A 22,207-nucleotide genomic window follows, 5' to 3' on the forward strand; every position below is an offset into this window, starting at 1 on the left:
CTAGTGTTCCAGCAATTCCTCTTGCTCTGAACCAGCCTGTGGACTCACCTTTTCCTTTGTAAAACTGAAGGAGAGAGATGGCCACTCATAAATACATGAAGCAGTAGAAAGTTAATAGGTTAGATAGCTGAAATACTCTCTTTAAAAGCTAATTCAGAATCCATAAAAATTAATTGAATCATCTCAGTTCTCAAAATTATTGCTTAAGGGAGGTCATTTGTATTGCTTACATTCACTTAACGGTTTGAAGGGGTTTTTGCAAAGCAAACAGGAAGAGGCTGTTATGACTTAACCCCAGCTGCCAACTAAGCACCACACAGCCTCTCACTCATTCCTCCCCCTCCACATGGGATCAGAAGGGGAATCAGGGGAAAAAAAAAAACTTGTGCATGAAGAGAAGAAGAGTTTGCTAACTAAAATGAAATATACTATCAATAATAATTATATAATTCAAATAATTATATTATTCAAATTATTTTTTTTAAAGAGAAAGTTTTTAGAAGAAGGAAAGATTACCCCAAACCCAAGTGATGCACTGTGCAGTTGCTCACCACCCACTGACTAGCAATCCACCCGTCCTGGCCAACTCCTCCCACTTTGAATACAGAGGATTATGTCCTATAGTATGAAGTAGCCTTTTGGCTAGTTCAGGTCAGCTTTTCTGGCCGTGTCCCTCCCAGCTTCTTGTGCACCCTCAGCCCACTCACGGGCAGGGCAGGGTGGAGCAGAAAAGACCTTGACACTGTGTAAGCACTGCTCAACAGTAACCAAAACACCTCTGTGCTATCAATGCCATTTTACAGCACAAATGCAAAATGTAGCTGCAAAATGTAGCCCTGTACCAGCTACTAGGAGAAAATTAACTCTGCCCCCACTGGAACCAGGTCAGAGGCATAGCCAAAAAAACCCACAAAACAGAAGCCCTATTCCTTTTGATAAAATCAGTTGTCCACAGCCTTAGTCTGTTACATCTTTTCAAAGGAATATTACTGAATGATTTGGGGAGCCTTCTTTAGAAAATTCAGTCCAAGGTGCATGTGCTAGCAGAAATTAGGATGTTATTCTTTTAGAACCTTAATTTCAACCTTCTCTTTCAATATTTTTGCATGATCTAGAACACTCTTAATTAATCCCTGTTTTGTATATCTTCTAGACAAATGAAGTGTTGAAAACATCACAAAACAACATGTTTGCTGCTTTAAAGTATCACTCAACAGACTATTTATATGAGGTATATTTTTATTATTTCTCTTAATATTCTGAAAGAAATATGTCAGTAACTGATGAAAGGGTTGAGTGCACATTAAAAAATGATACAGAGACATAATATCTTAGGAATCCTATTTCAGTGAGGTTGCTGCACTTGCTATGATAACATTGTGAAATGATTACAGGTTATTTAAATAAAAACTTAAAGTATAATTTTGCCCAAATTGAAGAGCATAATTTGTGTGTGTGTGTGTGTGTTGCAATTGTAATTGTGTTTTATAGCCAGTTTCCTACTTAGAGCTTTCTCTGGAGAGTGCACTGTGGCTTCTAATGCAAAAAATTAAATTAATTACCTTTTTGGAAAACTAATCCAATTTTCTAGCTACTTTAAAATGTATTAGGATAGTGATACACAACATTGTATTCCCCACTGATGGTAGGGAAGAGCTTTTATAATGTTTTAGATTAAATTAATGAGAATAGATTTGTTTTCACCCACAATGAATATTTTGGCTTTATGGATGTTGATCAGTCAAGACATGGAAACATTATAAAGTCTTGTTTTTCTTTCCTGTCTGCATCTGTGTGATGTTACCGATTGCTTATCATTGAAGCACGCTGTCTTACTTAATTGAGTTTTTACTTACATTTTCAAACAAAACCTATGAGCCAAATAAAAATCTTCTCTGGCAGAGTGATGCTTTGCCAAGAGGGGACATTTCTAGCATGTGAGCAGAACAAGGTAGTAAGACATGCCTTCAAGAGTTTGAGGACAGCAAAAGTCCATAAACCAGAAGTCCTGGCACATAGCTGGAGAAATGCAGCCTGGGAAGTAGTCCAGCAATAGGACTTGTGAGTAAACTGAGATCCACATTATGAAACACTTTGCCAACATTCCTTTCCTTGGAGTGCAAGAGTTGTTCCACATAGTACTTGCATGTGTGCATAGTGTTTTCCTAGACTGTAGCAACTAGAACTTCTTTTTCTATTACAGCTCCAACAATGTGCAATCTGTCATTCAATATTTTCATTAAGATCTTCTTACAGTAGTTCCATTCAGTTTGATCTTCAGATGTTTCTGTGTTTCCTATAAATTAAAAAAAAAGTATGTTAGCAAAACATGTCATGAGCTATCGTGCAAGGGAGAAAAATTACAATTCATGTCTATTCTTGCCTGAGTTTTTCAGTAGGGCAGTGCTGATTACAGGACAAGTGATAAAATGGCAGAAGAGAAACTTCTTAGTGGGAAACTTCTTAGTGACTTGCTGAATGAACAGTGTGATTGTGTCTCTGTGATACCACCAGAAGGGGGTTAATGGATGCAATGAGTCATTTAAAGGTGTTACAGACGTGACTGTGCTGTTCTAAAACTGCAGGTTCTTGTTCCAGTCTTGGGCCTAACTTCTATCTCCTTGCTAGAATGTATATGAAGGTTAAATTGATTTCTTGGGCACCTACTATATCAAGTGCACTTGCCTATTCTTTCCTGCTCTTGGGAAAAGAAAGAATTAGAGGAGCATATCAGAGACTGATTCCTGCAAACATCTGCCTCAACTGGGTGTGGAATCCTGCTCTTAAATGTATTTGTTATGCATTTTTATCAACTTCAAATACAATTTTTCCAGCTGCCTAGTATAAGTGTATATTAGAAGAAATGAGCCTTTTCAGTCATCAAGGACACAAGAGTTTGATTCCTCATGTTCACACATGCTGTAGATGTGATTACAAAGTCATCTTAGAAGTTCAGCTTTCTCTTATGTTATAAACTGACAATATATGCAAGCTGCATGAAACTATAAAAATGCACATCATACCTCTTGATTAGAAGATAAATTTGCAGAGACATTTAAATTTCCTTGCGAAACAAGGGTAAATATGCACTGATTAAATGCCATAGTCTTTAACTAATAAAGGTCTGGAAAAATGTTTTTATAAATTTGAGAAAAGCAAGGAAGGCTATGTATTAGTAGATTTTGCAAAGTGAATTGATTTAGCTTAACCTGTGCACTTAGAACAAATTCATTTTAACTTTTCTATTAAAGGCACATTTTTCCTGATTTAAGGCCATTATCTATGACAATAGCCCTATGACATATTGGTTCCATTTTACAAACATCAGTGATTGAAAACACTTTTAGCTATTAAACTTAGCCTCTGTAAACTTACATGCTGGTTTTTAAAATTCGTTTCTGATCTGTGTCATGTTATTGCTTGTATTTACTTGCTCGGAAGTCTGTACTTCAACCAGCAGATTGTTCTTCTGTAACATAAGAGTACTTTGAGAGCTGTTAAGTCACAATCCTTACACCTTGTTTCAATGGAGAGAAGGGCTGTCAGGTGATGGACTTAGAACTAGAGAGAAGTTTCTAGTCTCATTCACAATCTTCTCCTACATTTCTGCAGCCAGATGCCTTTTCTAATATGCCTTTTACATCCTAGAATTTTTGAGGAAGACTTTTTTCTAAGCTATAAACTTGTTAAAATCAAACTCTTGCATAAGAATCTCTTTTTGTAATGCTTCCTAAGTACACTGTGTCTCTGCGCTATTTATACACTACTGCATGTGGGCTTTTGTGACAAAAGAAGTGTTAGATGGTTATTGATGACGGTCTTCAGTGAAGAGCTACTGAAGTTGCTACTTTCACTATTTAATTACAGAATTCAGTTGATTACAACCAAGATCCTGTGGTTTTGTTCAAAGTAAAAGGATTTATAAAGGGCTTTTATTAGCCCGTAATAACACATGAAAGCTGAGGTTTTCAAATATTATGAGCACTTAAAACAGCAATATTAAGAATGATTTTAAATAATTTCTGGTCATTTGATACACTTGTGAGTTTAGGAGACTGATGCAAGTGTTAAGATAATCACTTGTAATTGCACATGCAGAGTTGGTGCAGCTATATGTATGTGCAGTTTTGCATATACAGAAGTATGGTGTCAAAGTTAAAGATCAGATCAGTTAGATGTTAATATCTTCTCCTAGTTTGGGTTGTATCAATTTAAAAAAAAAAAAAGAAGAAGTTTAAATATAAAATACCGTGTTCTACTAGAAAACACTTAAAAACAGTGGGACTTTTTTAAGAAGTAGTTCACAAAAAGTCCCTCTCAAATTTTTGCCATGTGCTTTTTTCTGTGCAGAGCATGGCAAGGCAGAAGTTTTCCATCTGGAGATTATCAGTTTGCTTTCCTCCCTGTTTACGTCAAGATGAAAAGTATCATCTCACTGGACTGTTTGCTGATGATAAGTATAGGAAGCCATGGACTAGAGGTAGGTTATATGGTCCTGAGGTTTTAGTTTAGATCTGCTGTGGGTTAAAGGAAAAGCTTGTGTTTATGCATAACGTAAATCTGGTAAAAAAAATCTCCAGATTCTTCCTGGAAGTAGTTGTGCGTCAGTTCATACAGCTCTTGAAGGCAGAACAAGTTCATTGCCTAAGTAGAAATGAATGGGTAATGGTTATTTGTTTGTGAACAGCACTATAAATGAGGCTGATATTTGGTTAGTTTGTAGAAATTTCTGGAAAACTTTTCCAGTGGTTATGGAAGAAAAGTAGTGGTCAGAGATAAGTAAAATATTAAATAGGGTTAGCTGGGAGAAGTTTGAAAGATGATGATGTTGAGGTTTTGAGATGTTGAAAAACCTGGGGATATCAGAGCATAGATGTAAACACATATAAACAAAGTATTTACCAATTTCTACTATATTAGCATTTACTTCTGCTCATGCAAACTAAAAGCATTGTTTTGTCTGTACATTCTGTGTAAAGTTTGGTTAACCTCTATAATTGTTTGATTAATACAGAAAAAGAAAAAAATAGTATTTCCTGTGTGATTCTTTTTCTCTCTTTCTGTTTCAGTTATTTCAACACAGAACATGATGACTGTGTCAGTATTGGATCAATGGAAGAAAAGTTTATCTGTGGAGGATTTCCTGGAAAAGTTGGTAACCTTAAATTAAAAACTTATATGATTTTTTTCATGTTGTTCAGGTACTTGGTGAATCATAACCTAAAGATGATAACAGGATATGGAAATGTTTTCTAACAGTAGCAAGTACACTGGAACTGTGAAATGGAGTAGACAGCTTGAAGATGATTTGTTCACTAAAAGAAGTATTGCATTTTTATGGAGTTTTCTGCATCTCTATCTGATTCTTATAATGTTTGTGTAATCTGTTTACGGCATTGGAGAGTCTGTGAAATCTGAGCATGAAAAGAAACCATGACGATATTTTTCTCCTCTTCCTCTAGTAACTCCCCCATCTTATCTCTCATAACTGTAGAAGAAAATGTTTGAAGAACATGGTGTTTATAAAGCTTTGAAAAGGTGTAAAAAGCAGCTACAGGAAGTCTAATTTACATTACAGCAATTGAAGATAGACATATTTATTTTAAAATTTTATATATATAAAAGAAGTCAAAATGTGTCTGATGAACTCTGAAATAGAGTGCACTTCAAAAACAGGATTGCAACACAATCATGAGCATATATGAGACATGAAAGAAAATTATAGTTCTGCAAAACTAGTAAATTTTATGTAATCTCAAACAATTCTCAATGTGACCAGTCTAAAATCTATGTTTGTCATGGTTTGGCCCAGTTAGCACAGCAGCACCACAACAGTCTCTCGCTCGGGGCCCCCCATTCACCCCCACCTTCAGTAGGATGGCAGAGGCCCAAGCAAAATGGGAGGTAAAAAAGATAAACAAGGTTGTTGTGGATTAAGACAAGGGCAGGGAGGGGTCTCTGCCAAATACGGTTCCGGGCAAAACAGATGCCAGTACTTGACTTAGAGAGGAAAGTAGGAAAGTTTATTCTACAAGAAACAGAATGGAATAAGAGCAAAAAGGGAGTAGGAGGATGAGAAAATTCCAACCAGCACTTTAAGATCTCCCTCCCCCATCCCTCCTTTCTTCCCAGCCCCAGCTACCTGCTCCCGATATCTCTACCTCCTCCCTACTCAGTGGCACAACGAGGGGCAGGGAGTGGGGGATGTGGTCAGTCTCTCACAGATGGGCTCTGTTGCTTTTCTCTTCTCAGATGAGGACGACTCGTGGCATTCTTCCCCCACTCCAACATGGGGTCCCTCCCCCTGGACACAGTCCCCAATGAACTTCTCTGGTGTGGGTTGTTCCCAGCAGCTGCGGCTTCTGCCGATACAGGGTCCCTCACACGGGATGCAGTCCTCAGTGAATATCTCTGACGTGGAGTCTTCACCATGGTTGCAGTTTCTGCAGATAGAGGGTCCTTCCCTTGGGACAAGGCCTTTTCTGGGCATAAGTTTAATGAGTTGCTTTGTCGTGGGTTCCTCCCCACAGTTACAGCTCCTGTGAATATTGGGTCCCTTCCTTGGGACACGGCCTGCTCTGGCCATAGTTTTAATGAAGAGAATCACTGCCCCTGGCTCAGGGTCTGTGATTAAGTGATTGGGTCCCTCCCACAGGACACAGCCTCCTCTGACCATAGTTACTGTCCATGGCACAGGGCCTTTAATGAAGTGAATTGCTGCCCATGGCTCGGGGTCAGCTTTAGTAGAATGAATCACTGCCCCTGATGCAGGCTCATTATCAAAATGAGTCTCTACCGCTGATGCGGGGTCTTTAAAGAAAATAAATCTCAGCTTCACCAGCTCTCTCCATAGAATGCAGGGGAGTCTCTGCTCCAGCACACCTCCTCCTCTCTTTCATCACTGACCTTGGAGTCTGCATGGTTGTTTCTCTCACTGTTCCTACTCCTTGCACCACCACCAGCAAGAAGAAGGGACAGAAGAAGGAAGAAACAGGAAGAAGAAGGAGGAAAAAGCCTCCCCTTCTGCCTTCTTCTTAAAAAGTGATCATGGAGGCATCTAATTGGCTCAGCCCCAGAAGTGGGTCTGACTGAGAGCTGGGGAGAGTTTTGAGCAAGTACTTACAGGACCCATCTTTACAGCCCCTTCCCCCTTACCAGAAAAGGCTGTCATGTCAAACTGTGACAATGTTATATTCAAATCTGCATCAAGAAATTATTGTGAAGAAAACTTATGGTTGCAGAATCATGGACAGAAAAAAACAGAACGAGGCTTGCTAGTACCTTACAGTGACAGTCTTCTGTGATTTCACTGTGATACAGTCTTTAATTGCATTGCTGCATTCTGGTTTTTTGGCATAGTCCTTTACTCATTCATGGTACAGAAATCATCATGCTCATAGTGTGGATCAGGGCTGTGCAGTGAATGATGTGGTTGCCAATGACATTCTGCCTCTGTTGCAACAATGGAGAGGTGCTTTTCCTGTAGAGGTGGTACCATGTGAAGAGGAAGTGCATAGCTCCGTTACTATTGTCAAATGATTTTGAAGTTTATTTGGCAAGTGTTGGTTTGGTTTTTTTTTTTCCTGACAAATAACACTAGGCATTAGTGTGAAAAGTGACAGGAACATTAAGTGGTTTTGTTTTCTCACTTATCCTCTCTTTTCAACATTGTAATTGCTTGGAATTTCTGCTTGATTTTTGAAACACAGCAGCAAACTTTTGTCATAAATGTTATGACATCAATAGGTTTGCTGCAAGTATCTTTTTGTTCAATTTAAGGCTGGAGGTTAAGCTTAAAGGGCCTTTTCTTGAGGAAGAATTAACCCTGTAGTTTGTGTATCTAGTGAATAGTAACAACTGGAATTTCTCGTCTTCTTCAGTGAATACAGTGGTCATCAAAGTTCTTACAGTATCTTTTTGGGTGACATTGATTCACTGAGGAGTCAGGGAAGATATGACTGTGCTTTAACAACAGCTAAGTGTCATGGTTTTTCCTACTTTTTAGGAAACCTATCTCTTCCATAGAGTTCCCTATTAGTAATGAGTTGATGGAAGTTATTCCAAGTTCAAATCCCTGCTCTCAGACTGACATAGAAGAAGCTTTTTTACTTATGAGTAATGTTTTTAAGCAAGAACCCCGACAAGAAAAATATTTGAAGGCTGTCTATGCCACTGAATTTACAGAACAATGGCAAGGTAAAGTGTTTAAGTCACCATTTTCTAGCTTTTTATGAATACATATAATATGTATCATGAATTCGGATCACAGGAAACCAAATGTTAAGCACATGTTTAATTCAATTGTATTATTGTTTATTATTCTGAATTATTGCTTTTCTTTTTTTCACTGGAAGGGGTGTTTTTTTTCCCATCTGATAATTATACTACGTTAAAAAAGTGAAGTAGTGTAATCATTTACTAAGAGATTTTTCCAGACACACAGAAGAGGCAGGTCGTTCTTAATGCAGTATGGTACAAGATAACATTTACTAGGAACAAAGTATCAACAATCCAAGTATATTATGGTTAATTAGTGAAAGATAGTAATCTTAATTCATCTGACTAAGTAATTACTTGATTTTTTTTTTTCAAATGTAGGTGGCATATGAAAGAATGTTTCAATAATTAATAAAGCTGTGTATACTGTGTGCTTACAAAGAGAATAAAAAGTAGTTCAGATGTTTTGCTGTATCTTAGGAACAGTCAAAAGAGCTACATTTCCATGGACAGGAGGATCCAAAAGAAAAAATAAAAGTATAAATTTTGTAAAACATTTTATACTCTTTGAAGTTGCAATTAGTGTACTTAAACATAAATAGACAAGCTAAAGAAACTGATTTTTTTTCTGTTTATTTTAATGGGAGAACATTAAGTTGTTGACTATTCTGGTGACTGGTTTACTGAGTTAGCAAAGGATTATCTTTCAATGTAACCAGTGTATTACTGCCAACCCAACTTTGTGTTTGCATTAAAGATAGAAATGTTAGCAAAAGTCCATTGACTTTTAAGGGAAGTATTAATTCCAACACTTTTAAAAGCGGCTGTTGTGAAAGATTTGAAAACTATTTTGTGTCATTGAGGTCCTGTGTTTTAATGCCATTTAGTCTGCTAAGAGCACAAGACTAACTCGTTTTCACTAAAGGCATGAAGATACATACACAGAGTATGAAACCATGGAAATTTACCAATGGCTAAAAGAAGTGAAATGTGATGACTGAATGATGTAATTATTTGACCTTTAATGACAAAAAAAAAAAGAAATAACATGAGTCAGGGTTTGAAATTACAATTTCAAATCTATTTTTCCTGTAGAAGAAGGTTATACTTTGATTCTAAATAGCTAGTTTTATTATTGCAGGAGTTTTTTACTACTAGCATGTGCACATTAAAATGTTTCATGGTTATTTCTGTTAATCTAACTCTATTCTTCCTTTCAGAAAACAAAATCAGTTCTTTCAGTCATTCCATTTTTTGAGGTGTAATTTAAGAAATAATGCATACAATACTTACTAGGAATAATATTTAGAAGTACTTGTTTAAAGTTTCCAATAGTGTTGTGAATGTTAAATGTTGCTAGTAAATTATTATGGGACTAAAGTAGTGGGAAATGGCAAGAAAGTTAAAACCTGTGAAATACAAAGCACATGGAATGGAAAACTTAAAAAACCTAATTTGATTCAGTCAGTAAATGTAGTGTTCTAATCTTCTTCCCAATTATATTAGGTTTGTTTTAGATAACAAATAAGTTTTCAATATTTTGAATGCTATTAATAGCCTTTCTGTTTTACATAGAGTGTCTGTTATGAGAATGAGGTCACAGTGGAATGGCAACCATCTTTGTACAATGAAGCTGAAGAATAGTAACTTTATCCTACTAGCACATGATAAGACTGGCAGCTAAACCCCCATTCAAACATGAAAGGAATATTTGGCCCCTGATTGACAAAATACTTGAGCACACAATTCAGGCCACTAAAGATCTGAAGAGCTTTGATAATCAGAAATTACTGAATCAAAGAAAGAGATGACACTGCATTCAAGTTACAATTGTGAAAAATAAGCTGTATCATGGAGAGTAGTAGTTTTAAATTAAAAATAAATTAAGGTCCATAATGTCATCTTTCTTGAAATCATAATAATTTCTAACTTATATTTTTGTCTGATTGTTTTGTAAATAAATTTATTGTTGTTTCAAAATAGGAGAATGTACATTTAAGTGTTAGATATGGATGGAGAGACACATACCCATGTTAAAATTTGCACTGAACAAAACCTACCTCAAAACTTTTATAATGCAATCTAGGGAATGGAAAGAAAGTGCCTTTTCATTTTGACAGGTGTTATGTAAGACAAAAGAAAAAGCAAACGAAAACAAAAGCTTATCACATGAACCATTGGAAGTCTAAGCTTTGTTGCATTTAAAGCCAAAATACTAAAATATTTAAAGTTTGCTGACATTTATAGTATTCCAACAGTTGCTTAACAGGGTTTTTTTTCTGATAATTCTTTTTGTATTTATATTGTTAATGTGGTTTTTTTGTCTTTTTTTTCAGAGTTATGTATGGAAGAGGAGCTTATTTTTATTGATGATCTTGAAACTTTTCGTAAAAAATTACCTACTTCATCTGTACTTCTGTGCAGACTTCAGTTTTTTGTAGTGAGAGATCCTCTTTTAGATTCTGAGGGACATAATTTAACAGAAGAGCACATTTTCAGGTATCTGAAACCTCTGGAGTCTGGTATCAACATTTTAACTAGTTTATATTTGCAGTAGGTAAAGACTTCCTACTTACTTAGGAATATAACACTGCATATAATGTCCTGTTTCTTGGAAAATAATTTCAGTTAATTGATTGATGAAGAATCCCTTGTAATTGCCTTCTAAGGAAAGCATGGATTTAGGAGAAAAACACAAACATGGCTGTCAAAGCCACTGCTAAGAATTTCAGCCTTAGATATGAAGTAATATATAAAAGTAATTTGATTTATATTTTTATCTTTTAAAGGGAATGCTTGACTTTCCAAAATGAAATGGAGTCAGAAAAGAATAAAAAAGAATTGCAGGAAATTAAAGAGAACTTCTGTACCATATCTGTAAAAGATGAAGAGGTATCACACAGTTTCTTACTGAATAGTTTTCTAGTGATTACTTTATGTTACGTGTGTTTGTTTATTTGTAAGTCATTTTACTGAATTCCTTTCATACTTGCCAAATATTTCTGGCCTTCTCTTTTCTCTACTCTGATTAGCTGGGACCTAATGTATGGCAGTTTTATGTAGGCATTGCTACACTAAGAATAAAAGTGAATGAGAACAGGAAGCCATGACATGCATGGGAAAGTTCCAAGACACGTATTTAGTGGACCAGTTTGGCTTTTTTTTCAAAAGAGTCAAATCTATTTTTTTCTCCGTTTTTCAAAGTTCTTAAAACCAAACTTTCAATGACAGAAAGGAGGATTTTACTTGATTGGGAACTGTAAGTTCAGATCCACTTTTTTTTACTCCACAGGCTAAATTTTAGATACTGTAGTTGTTCTGTATTGAACAAAGGTTTGTATACACAGTGTAAATATCTTAAAAGATCTTAGATTGCTTTGGAAGGTATGTCAAGATTTTGAAAAAGCTAAGACTGTACAGTAACGTCAAAGGAGATTTATGTGCCATTCTGCTGTGATTAATACCTATCTCTTGTGATTCATATTTTTCAGCATTTCATGTTGCCTGTTGAGTTAGAATTCTATGGAGTCAGCACTGGTAGATCAGATTCTGCTAAGATTCCATCATACTTGGAACTGAAAGAGTTTTTTAATTTAGCTCCAGAAACTATGGCTGATGATGTCATATGCAAAAAGGTGATCAAGGCAGGTGAGGGTTGGTTTTCTTAAGTGCTTGACCTGATTTTCCTTTTGTTTGCACACATTTAATACAATCTATCTCTTTTGAAATCAGTTAACTCGTGAATTACATCACAGCCTGTCAAATGAGAGTTTCCCAGTATGAGACTACAAGCTGTGCTATACCCAGTTTTCTAAGTGTTAAAATGTCTCCTCAAGTAGCCAAGGGGAAGTAAACTGTTTGCCATTTAGTTCAACCCATGTGCTGTAATCCTGGGGGAAAAATTAACGTAAACCATGATTCCTGATATCCAGTCTACCGTGAATATAATAATTTAGTGTTATGTTTTCTTCTCTGTAATTAAATTTACTTTCAGAGACATTCTGAAGAGGATTATATGCAATGCAGTCGTACAGTATGAATTGCTTGTATTACATTGTAATTGCAAACATAAACATAGATTTTCAGTGAAAACTGGTTAATTTCCTCCATGGATAACAGGAATATTCTAAATTAAAGTAATAATTTCTTTAAAGGAATTTAAGAAAAGTTATTAAGTGCTTTACACTTTAGATAAGTACAGCTTCTTGGCTGTTGGGTTGATATCTATGACTTTTTTGTAGTTGAAAGAAAAACACCATGTTTGAGATCTTTTTACTTAAAAAAAAAAAATGAGAGTTGGAACTGATCTTGGCTAAAATGTGAGGAAAACCACTTCTATGGAAGCAGCTCAAAGAAGCAAGATTTGTGCTTCTTAGTACGGAGGTGGTGTGCCGAATTCTGCTTCTGATAGGGCATCAGTTTGGAGCAGTCCAGTCTCTTTTTGAAGACAGGAATGAAAAGTGTGTATTTGACTAAGGCAGTTTCATATACACTTAGTTACATCACATTTAGTAATGTGAGGCATTACTGATACATTTAGTTCATCACAACCTACATGCCATGTTCCAAGCTGAATGACCCAGCCTTCACTGTGAAAGGTCAAGGTACATAGACATCAACCTCATATTACTTTTTGGTGTGTTTTAGTCATTTTTAGTACCAAGAGGATCTACAAATGCAGCATACATTTAGGCTACCTACTTGTTCAAGAAATCATATTACTGCAATTGTTAGAGCTCTGAATAGTTCAGATAGTGACTGTAATGTATTGTATATTTTGTGGTGCATTTAAGAGATGAGACTGAGCACAGCTCTGATCAGCTACAACATGTGGGATTACTAAGCATAGCTGTAATTTTTCATAAAATTTTAGTTCAGAGATTCAAAAAAACCGATTTGAAGAAAGAAATGCTCTCATGGGAAAAAAACCCAGATAAATGGTTCATTTATGTCACCTTTTAAAATCTATTTTCAGATCTCAAAGCAGAAATTACATACAAAATAGAAACTTTGTACTGTCCCATACCACAAGAGTGCTCAAAAAGTATGCTTGAATTCTGTGAATCAGGTAGGAAGATCTACATAATCAAGGGGTGATATTTAAAATAAATTCTTCAAGCAATTGTCCCCATATTTTGTTCTTCGTAGTACATGCACCGTGTAGATGTAAGAGAAGAATATTTGCTTTTTGTACTTGCAGCAAAAGCAGGTAGACGTGCCATAGTTCTTTCAACAGTTTTAAAACTTGAATGCAATCAACTTCAGAGTTCCTTCATGTTGCTTTTGTCTGCAAGTGGTGTCTCTATCTTTTGCACTTGATTAGTTGTTTGTTTGGTTTTTTTTAATCTAAAAACTTTCCTCTAACCAGAGAGGGCAGAGGAAAGTTAAGGCAGATTGATTAAAATTGTGGAGTCAAAGAACACAGTTTAATGTTTGTTAACATCTTATGTAAAGAGGGTGATAGAGGACAATTCAGGGACACATACTGAATTTGTAACTTCCAGAGACTGAAAACTCCTGTGCAGACATTTTGGTTTGGAAATGATTCAGAAATTCTGTGTGATCTAGAAATTAAGAGAGGTTGTCATCAGAGTTGTTTTACACAGAAATACGCAGAATGTCTTGAATATTTGCTAACGTGTGCATTGAATCCAAGCTGCCTTTAAACATACCCACCTTTAACAGCCTAGAAACTCAGTCAGGCTTTTGCTGGTTACAATGTACACGATTGCCAGAGAGGTTTGGTGTGTGACTGTTCAAGCTAACAGATTCAAAGTGTAACCTCTCAAAATAACCTCTTACATTTGTGATGGCCCTACCATTTTTACAACTTAATGTTGCCCGACTAAGAGAGGCAGAAAAATGACTGTGCTGGTGACATTTTTCACTGTTAATTTCACACAGAAAAGCCTTCATAAATAGTGACATTTACAAATGGATGTGACCTGAGCAGAGTGGCAATACTTGAATAAACACATACCTCTCATTCTAATGTATATCCTGTGTCAGCAAAAGTCTATCCATTATCGCAGTGGACAGTAGTAGTATTACCGTCCAGTGTTGGTTCAATTTATAGTTTTCCATCCAGCAGTTACTAAAATTCTTTAGAAATGTTGGATTTTCTCCAGACAGAGCCCTCTGTTCTTGCCTTAGTTTCAATGTGATTTAAGCTGGACTGATGTTTGCCCCTTCACACTGATAGCATCATGCTCCTGATACTGTATTGTAGCAGGCTGTGTAGGAGCAATCATATCAGCTCAAAGTGTGTGATATATAAGCTCGAGGCATGTATGCCATATGTTTTCCCACCAAGAAAATTAAACTTCATTCCATCTGGAGATTATTGCCTAGTCTGAATCTAGTGAGCTGCCTGACTGTTCTTTACCTCTAAAACTTATGGTAAGCAGCAATAGCGTAAGTGCAGTAACTGAGTACTTGACTGCAGTAACCTGAGCAGTTTGGAACCCTCCTCCTGTATACATTAATAACAAGTTGACTATGATCGTATTTAGATTGTAGTCCATTCTTCTGAAATAAATGAGAAGTCAGACCATCTTGAATTGCTTTATTAAAAAAGTGATGTTGTTAGTATTTATTGCCAGTTTGCTGGCTTGTCTTTGCCATTGAATCAGCCAAGATTTAGGGCACAGGCAGTTTTCATGCCTTCTTTTTTTAGGATATCCTCAGATCTGTAAACCTGCAAACCTGCACATGCACTGTTGCTAACAGGAGTTCCTATATTGAGAAGTTTCAGCAGAGATACACTGCAGTCTTCTCTGAGTTACTAGCAGTGAAATATGTTTGTTTGAACTTAGAAAGAATCTTAAAATAACACCATTTTCTGTAAACATTTCTTTGTGTGACTTCCTCTCTCCTGCCAGCTATGGGGAATTGTATATTGTTAAAGTGGTTGAGGGACAGGAGAATTCACTCAGTCGTTGGTGCTCTGAAGAGGAGATGACACTCTGAGTGTAGGAAGAGTTTAACTAATTTAACTGGTCAAAATGTTCCTGTCTCAAAGGCAAAAATAACTAGGCAAGAACGAATATGGACAGCATTTCTCAAAGAGAAATAATTGTTCCATTTAGATACATCAGGAGATAAACTCCTCTTGTGTTCAAAGAAAAGTGCTAAATTTGTTTCTCACCACAATGAAACAGTTTTTGAGCTGAAGTTCACAGCAGAAGTTCACTGAGTTTCTTTTGTTCTAAGTAAATGTGAAAGAAATTACGCTGATTGGAAATCTGTTTATTTTGTAACCATTTTAATTTCTTACTTTTCCCCCACCAATGTATACTGTATGTTCCCTATTGTTCTGTTCCCTATATCTTTCATGCCCTTCCTGTCATACAATCTACTTGTTAGATCCAAAAGAAGCAGCTGGAAGCAGCTGGATGGGTGGCTGCTTTGTAGCCTGCTGTGTGCCAGTTGGCCAAACAAAGTTTGTATGGTGATTGCAGCTGCTTAGTGCCTGTTGGAATGAATAGGGCATTTATTACAAGCGGTTTACCTTATGGAGTCACCTATTTGTTTAACATTTTTCTGGATTATAGTTTTCACAGAACATAGAGGAATTATGGTTTTTCTTGCCTCTACTTTCTGATCAAGCTTAACAAGAAGTACTATTAGAAGAGTGTCAGAAATATAAATCCCAGGGTAACTTTGTAAACTGTCAATTTTTATGGAATGGCACCAAAATTAGTGAAGTTGCAAATTCCTTGTTAGATTTGAATACAAAGCAGCAATCCTTTAAAATGCCCACGTGTAATAGGATTGTCAAAGGATGTGAAAAGTGACTCATGGGGGATTTTTAACATGCCAGGTATGTTTGTGTGCTGCTTTAAATAAGTTGGTGTTGTAATTCATTTCAGTGACCTTCCCAAGAAATTATAATGAGTAGTAATTCTGCTTGAACAATTAATTTTGCATTTAAAATCCTGACAGCCTAGTTCTGAAGATCCTGAGTCCATTCATCTGAATGCTACAGCCACCACAATATTGCTTGAAGTCTTTCTCTCATCTAACTAATTTAAATTATGTGGGAACTATCTAAAAAGCCCAACAGGGCTGAATACTTCATATCAAAACCTCATCAATAGTACCTGATGATTGTAAAAAAAAATCTTACATGGAAAGAGTGTAGGTAAAGGAATGTGATCTACACATTATTATGTCAAAATGAAATGTAAAATGTTGTGGGTTTAATGGTTAAATAATGAAACATCCCATGAAAATATTTTGTGTTTTAATCTAAAACTTTACTTGTGTAAAATTCCTAAGTATATGTATTTCATTCATAAGTAGCTTCGTGATTTAGATTTTTTTGTATTTTTGTTTTGTGTGGGGCATTGTGCAATTTCTAGCTAAACATGTTCCATATCTGAAAGACATATTGGAAGTACCTTTAACTCCACTATGCAGAGAAGAAAGATTGTGGGTTAATTTTCTGTGTACAAGACTTCAAGAAGAACCTATTTCACTTTCTGGCAACAGGTAATGAAAACTTTGTAATAATAAATCATATAATAAATTCTCTAAATAAATAAATCCTAAAAATTGGTGCAAAAAAGCACCTTAGCCTAGTTATGAATTGTTAATTAAGCTTTTTGAGACAGCTGCATGTATGTTGTGTTTTGCATGAGTGAACAGAGTGCGTGATCTGTACCTGTGGCTTTTCAGGGGAGCCTGAAGAGTAAAACGACATTCGCTACTGTAGAACCCTTTCTCCTGGGGTAATTAATAGCCTGAAAATCAAGTCTTCTTTTTCAGTAGGAAACAATAAATATTTATGTATATAGCAGGTATGCATATGTGTATATGCATGTGTTTAAACATACGGCAAACACATATAATGAGCAAATATCACCTACCAAATCTCCAGGAGAGATACAAGAAGAAAGTATTGTCTACTTTTGGGATATTCCCAACAACAATTTCATCCTTTCTTTCTCATCTTGTATGAGAGACTAGCATTTTTTGCTTTGCTGTCTTTCTCACATATGCATTTTCTGGAGGGAACCACAATCTAGGTCAAATTCTCACTTGGTGCCGCTTTACTTCATGAGCCAACCTTGATGGCTCCTCTCACTCCTTACTGTTCATGATGATGTTAAACGAAGTGACTCTCTATACCAGCAAGAAAAATAATTAATTAATCAATCAATCAATCGAATAATTAATTAATCAATTAATTAATCAATCAATTGATTGATTAATTAATTAACTTAAAATTTAGAGAGAAAATAGATCTTTAAAAGATAGTTTTATGTAATACAAATTCAACAGATAATGATGTAAAAGTTCATACCTCTAGGTCTTGTTTTATGTTGTTCTTAGTATTTTGATTACAGAGCCCTCTAGAGAATACTTAGAACATTTGGTATGGCAATCAGAGAAGTATCAGGATAATATGAGCTCTCTTCTGCTTGTTGGTAAGTATTTCTACTTGATGATCCAATTTCTAATTGATGGTGAAGAATTCTACGTACGCGTCTCAAAAAATGTCATATTACAGAACATGTCTTTCAAGCTATTGAAGTTTGTCCAGTTAATTAATCCTCTGAAGTTTGGGTTGTCTCATTCTTTTAGTACATATAAAAAGTTACAATATGGCAACAATGGTATGTCAAATATCCTTCTGTGGAGGTAATTTGAATGAAGTAAGAATTTTGTTTCATTATGAAAATGTTCAGCTTGCTGCTACTAATTATATTCAACTATTGTGTTAACTGAAATTTGATAATCTGTTGAACTCTTTCCGTTGTGCCATTTTTCCTTGAATACTGTTCCAAAATACCTATCAATCAATACAAGAGTACTGTTAATGGAAAATAACGTTGTAATTTGACAAGAGTAGAGTTCATGTTAGGAAGCAAAACATACAAAACCAAAATAAACTTCAGGTTATCTCTGATAGCACCAGGATACACATTAATCACTCTTCTTTCATTTTATTTGCCTTCATTTTACAAATCTAAGGATTGAGTTATTATGTCCAATTATGAAGATTAAGTTAAGTCTTTTTAAACACGACAGGTAATCTCACAGACAATGAACAATGTCATCTCTAACTTTGGTAACCCAACTGCACATTATTAGATGTAACCCCTCCCCCCTTACTCATACACTCAGTAAGTAAAAAGCACACTTTGTCTGCTAGCATTGACTGCCTTGCTTCTAATAGTGTACACTGAGTTATGAATGGAAGTATAAACAAGGGATATACGTAACAGGTCATCAGTACTTGGGAGCTTTTGTTTCCAAAATTACATCCTGTTTTTTTGTTTCTGGATTATTAATATTATCTGTTGATTTCTGTTTTTTTCAGAGCATCAGGCTGTTAATCTTGTCTATCAGTGTAATTCACTTACAGAACTGAAGGAAATGCTACCAGTTGAGGTAGAAGCACCAATGCTTAGCTTGCTAGAGGAGAGCTGGTGGCTTCATTTGGGTTTAAATCCAACATCCATAGAAACTTTGGAGCAATTAAATATAGATGCCAGTAATGCAAACCATTTGCTTCCTAAAGAAGTAGAAACATTCACACAATTTACATCACATCAGTTAGAAAGTAAGTATCTTCTTTTTAGAAAAATAGTTATAAAAGGGCAAAGATAGGTTCTTTAACAGAGAATCACACAGTGACAGTTACACACCCACAAGAAGGAAAGAAATGGGAGATTTCTTATTCTCAGGAACAAAATGTTTTACAGCAATATGAGGTAACAACAATTAGAACAAATTTAGAACAAACTGTAGAAATAAAAATGTCTAATGACACAAAATTACCTTTCCTATTAATGTGCGATGGAAAGTACCCTCCACCAGCCATACTATTTTTTAATAAAATAGTTTTGTACAGGAGACTTTCTTAGATAATAATTTTGCATTGGAATGTTTTAATAAAGCAGGTATTCATATAGTTCTATCTGCAGAATATCAGTGGGGAGAGTACGTTACAGTGAAAATTCTTTCATCATACTATTCAGAGGGCTTTTATTATACTGGCTATTGTTTCAAACGTGAACCACTCATAAACCTCAGAATTTCTTATGGACCATTATACATACTTTAACAAGCTTTATACAAGCTTTAACAGAAAATGCAAGAAGTTATTTAGATTTTGTTATATAACTATGGCCTGACTTCAAGGCATCAGTTTGCAAAACTCTAAGTATTGACAGTAACATGATATATTGTGAAGCAAGTAGGCACAACTCATGAAAGAATGTTTCCAGTTAACTGCTTTTTATACATTGTAAAGTGTTTATCTACAGGTTTTAACATGGATGTGCATCAGCAATGCAAAAAAAATGAAGAGCTAGTGAAGCATATCTTCAGAGGGAGCTAATTGCATGCTTTACTTCATTTATTTCCTCTAAAAAAAAATTCTCTTTTCCTAATGAAATGTGTTGCATCTCACTTCCTAGAAATCTGACACCAATAAGCACCAGGCAGATGGTGAAAACGTCTCCAAACAGTAGCATGGCCTTCTGTTTCTCATCATTTTATATTTTGGCTTAGGGCTAAGAAGTACAAATTCTCTAAAAGGAGGTTTTAATGATTTGGGAAGGCAGAAAGAAGAAATTTTAAAATGCTTTCTCTATGATTATCAAAAATAGTCAAGTGGAGAAGTGGAATAGTCTGTGTTCTAGTGGAGAAATTGAATTTTAACTTTTAGGGTGGCTTGAGGAGAAGAATTCCTTGACAAATCAGGAGCTCCTTTCTGCGGAGAGACATCAGTCAGATAAAGTAATTAATCTCAACATGTCACTGCAGACTCAAAGGCAGTACTTTCCCCTGAATGTGAGTGCTGAATCATCTGCCAAAACTCACAGCAAAAGTATATCTGTGGGAGAGCTTACTGGAGGAAATGTAAAAAAGAATGAGGTAGAAGACACAAGTTATTTCTTAAACCAAGAAAAGAAAAACCCCAAATCATTGGAATCCGTCAACTGTAAAGTGTTTTCTAAACCAGACAACTCATCCAGTTTTCAAAACTTTGAAACATTTGCACTTGCTAAGAAATGGGACAATGATGATTCTGATCTAAGCAATTTTATAATGCTGAGATCTAAACATACACTCAATCAAAATGAGGAAAAAAAGGCTATAGCTAGTCCTGAAAAAGGTATGTGAACGGTAGTTTATTATGCCATTTTTCCAGGTTTTGTTCTGCTTTCTTATACCAGTTACAATACATGCTAGTACATGATAGTAGATTTATGGGGGGAAAAGTCTTTCAAAGTCAATGGTAACATTTTCATGGCGATGAATTTTCAACTATGGATCTTACCTTTTTTTTTCTCCTTTAGATATCTTAAGGGATTTTGTTTTGTTTAGCAGGGATAAATGTTCTTTGTTTGGGGATATGAGGGTTTTTTGGGTTGTGGAAATGGTTTTCAATAAAATAAACATATGAGTTTATTTCTATTCTTACAAAGTAATTCTGAACAGTACTTACTCCAAAATATGTCTTCTGTCCATATGTTCCGAATCAGATCTCCTGGCCTCTTTGGAGATGTAGTAGTTATCAGTTGTAGTTACTGAATCAGTTGCAGTTATCAAATTGTAATCATCAATACTCTTGTAGAATCAGCATAGCATAGGCAATGAACTGTAACGAACTTTTTGAACTTATTACCTTGGGCAGTCCCAGACAAAGAGCTGGAACAGGTCTTAAGGAAAACAGAAAGGTGTCAGCAGCCCAGTTATTGTTGGTGACAATGCTAATGAAAGAATCTGAGACTATGCATTGAGCTTTCCAGAAGTGTAAAATAGCAGAGAGGAGAAAACAAGTAGATTAAATTCTTTCTTTTAAAACGTAAATATTTGTGACCTAAAAATATTGGGAGACAGTGACATATTTCCAGATTCACTTTTTAAGATAAAGTTGTGTTAAAGAAGAATATTTTTCAGTTTTTGGACTTGTGTGGCAGAATCTTGACCAGAACTTCAATATGTATTTCAGTTATATGTCCCAGCATTAAGAAAAAAAAAAAAAGAATAAAAAATTGTTCCATGAAAGCTTTCACCAATAATTCCTGTAGAATAGAACTGAGATATTTATTTAATTGGAAAGTTATATAGTCTTGTGGAGGAAATGATTTCTTGGTAAAATTCATCTGACAGTGAAAAATGTGTGTGGAACACTTTATCAGAAAGCAACTCCCAGTTTTAAAACTAGGAGCACCTGAAGTACCTGAAGCTTTATGCTACCATCTAGTGAACTGTGGCTAGAACCGCAGCCTCTAACAAGCCAAATGTATTGAAAGCGAGCTGTTACAGTAACGAATAGACTTGTGGAGGTTTAAGTAAGTTAAATGCATATGTTTACAATTAGACCCCAGAGTTGCGCATTGGTTATGTCAGATATCTAGAGAACCCATTAAAATGTACAAGTCTCAACACACTGATGTGGAAATTATGTAAATGATAGTATACTTTTGTAATAAGGAAATTTTTTCATTGAGAGTCATTCTAAATTCAATTCAAAATAAGAAATGGCAGCACTGCTCTTTATTTTCTTTGTCAATTGGGTTATATTCAAAGATGTAATTGTGTATAATATTTCTTTCAGAAAATACACAGGAGGGAAGAAGTACCTCCAATTTTGAACCCTGTATAGCTTTTTGAATTTGGGAAGATTTTTTATTTATTTATTTAACTTTTCATTCTATCTCTGTATGGTGTTTATTTTCTGAGGAAACTGAGATTCTTAACTAGAAAAAAAAAATCCACAATATTTAGAAGACAGTTGTTCAACCAAAACCCCTTTCAGAAATAAAGATGTGGAGCTGCCGGAGAAAACTTTGTAGGCAGAAGCTGTAGCTCATGCATCTTCCCTCTTATAACTATAAGAGGGAAGAAAAAGTTACTTTCAATAAGGTTTTTTCCCCCTACCATTTGCATTTTCCGTGTTCTTTGTTGGTCACTTACAGCATCTGAGCTTTTCTACTCACACACACTGAGGTTTTTTCATAGCTTGAGC

At 35.4% G+C, this 22,207-nt stretch overlaps 1 protein-coding gene across 1 annotated transcript in view; it reads left to right on the forward strand.

Moving 5' to 3' along the window:
• The first annotated feature begins 1,186 nt into the window (after positions 1-1,186).
• SHOC1 (shortage in chiasmata 1) overlaps positions 1,187-22,207 on the forward strand; it is a 45,098-nt gene continuing 24,077 nt past the window's right edge. Inside the window, exons 1-12 of the mRNA XM_062019340.1 lie at positions 1,187-1,231; positions 4,351-4,480; positions 5,070-5,151; positions 8,006-8,196; positions 10,554-10,716; positions 11,007-11,109; positions 11,709-11,865; positions 13,193-13,285; positions 16,581-16,710; positions 17,554-17,648; positions 18,545-18,787; positions 19,898-20,347. Coding sequence (XP_061875324.1) covers positions 1,187-1,231; positions 4,351-4,480; positions 5,070-5,151; positions 8,006-8,196; positions 10,554-10,716; positions 11,007-11,109; positions 11,709-11,865; positions 13,193-13,285; positions 16,581-16,710; positions 17,554-17,648; positions 18,545-18,787; positions 19,898-20,347 — 1,882 coding nt within the window. The remainder of the gene's footprint in view (positions 1,232-4,350; positions 4,481-5,069; positions 5,152-8,005; positions 8,197-10,553; positions 10,717-11,006; positions 11,110-11,708; positions 11,866-13,192; positions 13,286-16,580; positions 16,711-17,553; positions 17,649-18,544; positions 18,788-19,897; positions 20,348-22,207) is intronic.

This window comes from Colius striatus, chromosome Z, assembly GCF_028858725.1.
Source record: "Colius striatus isolate bColStr4 chromosome Z, bColStr4.1.hap1, whole genome shotgun sequence".
Classification (NCBI taxonomy): domain Eukaryota; kingdom Metazoa; phylum Chordata; class Aves; order Coliiformes; family Coliidae; genus Colius; species Colius striatus.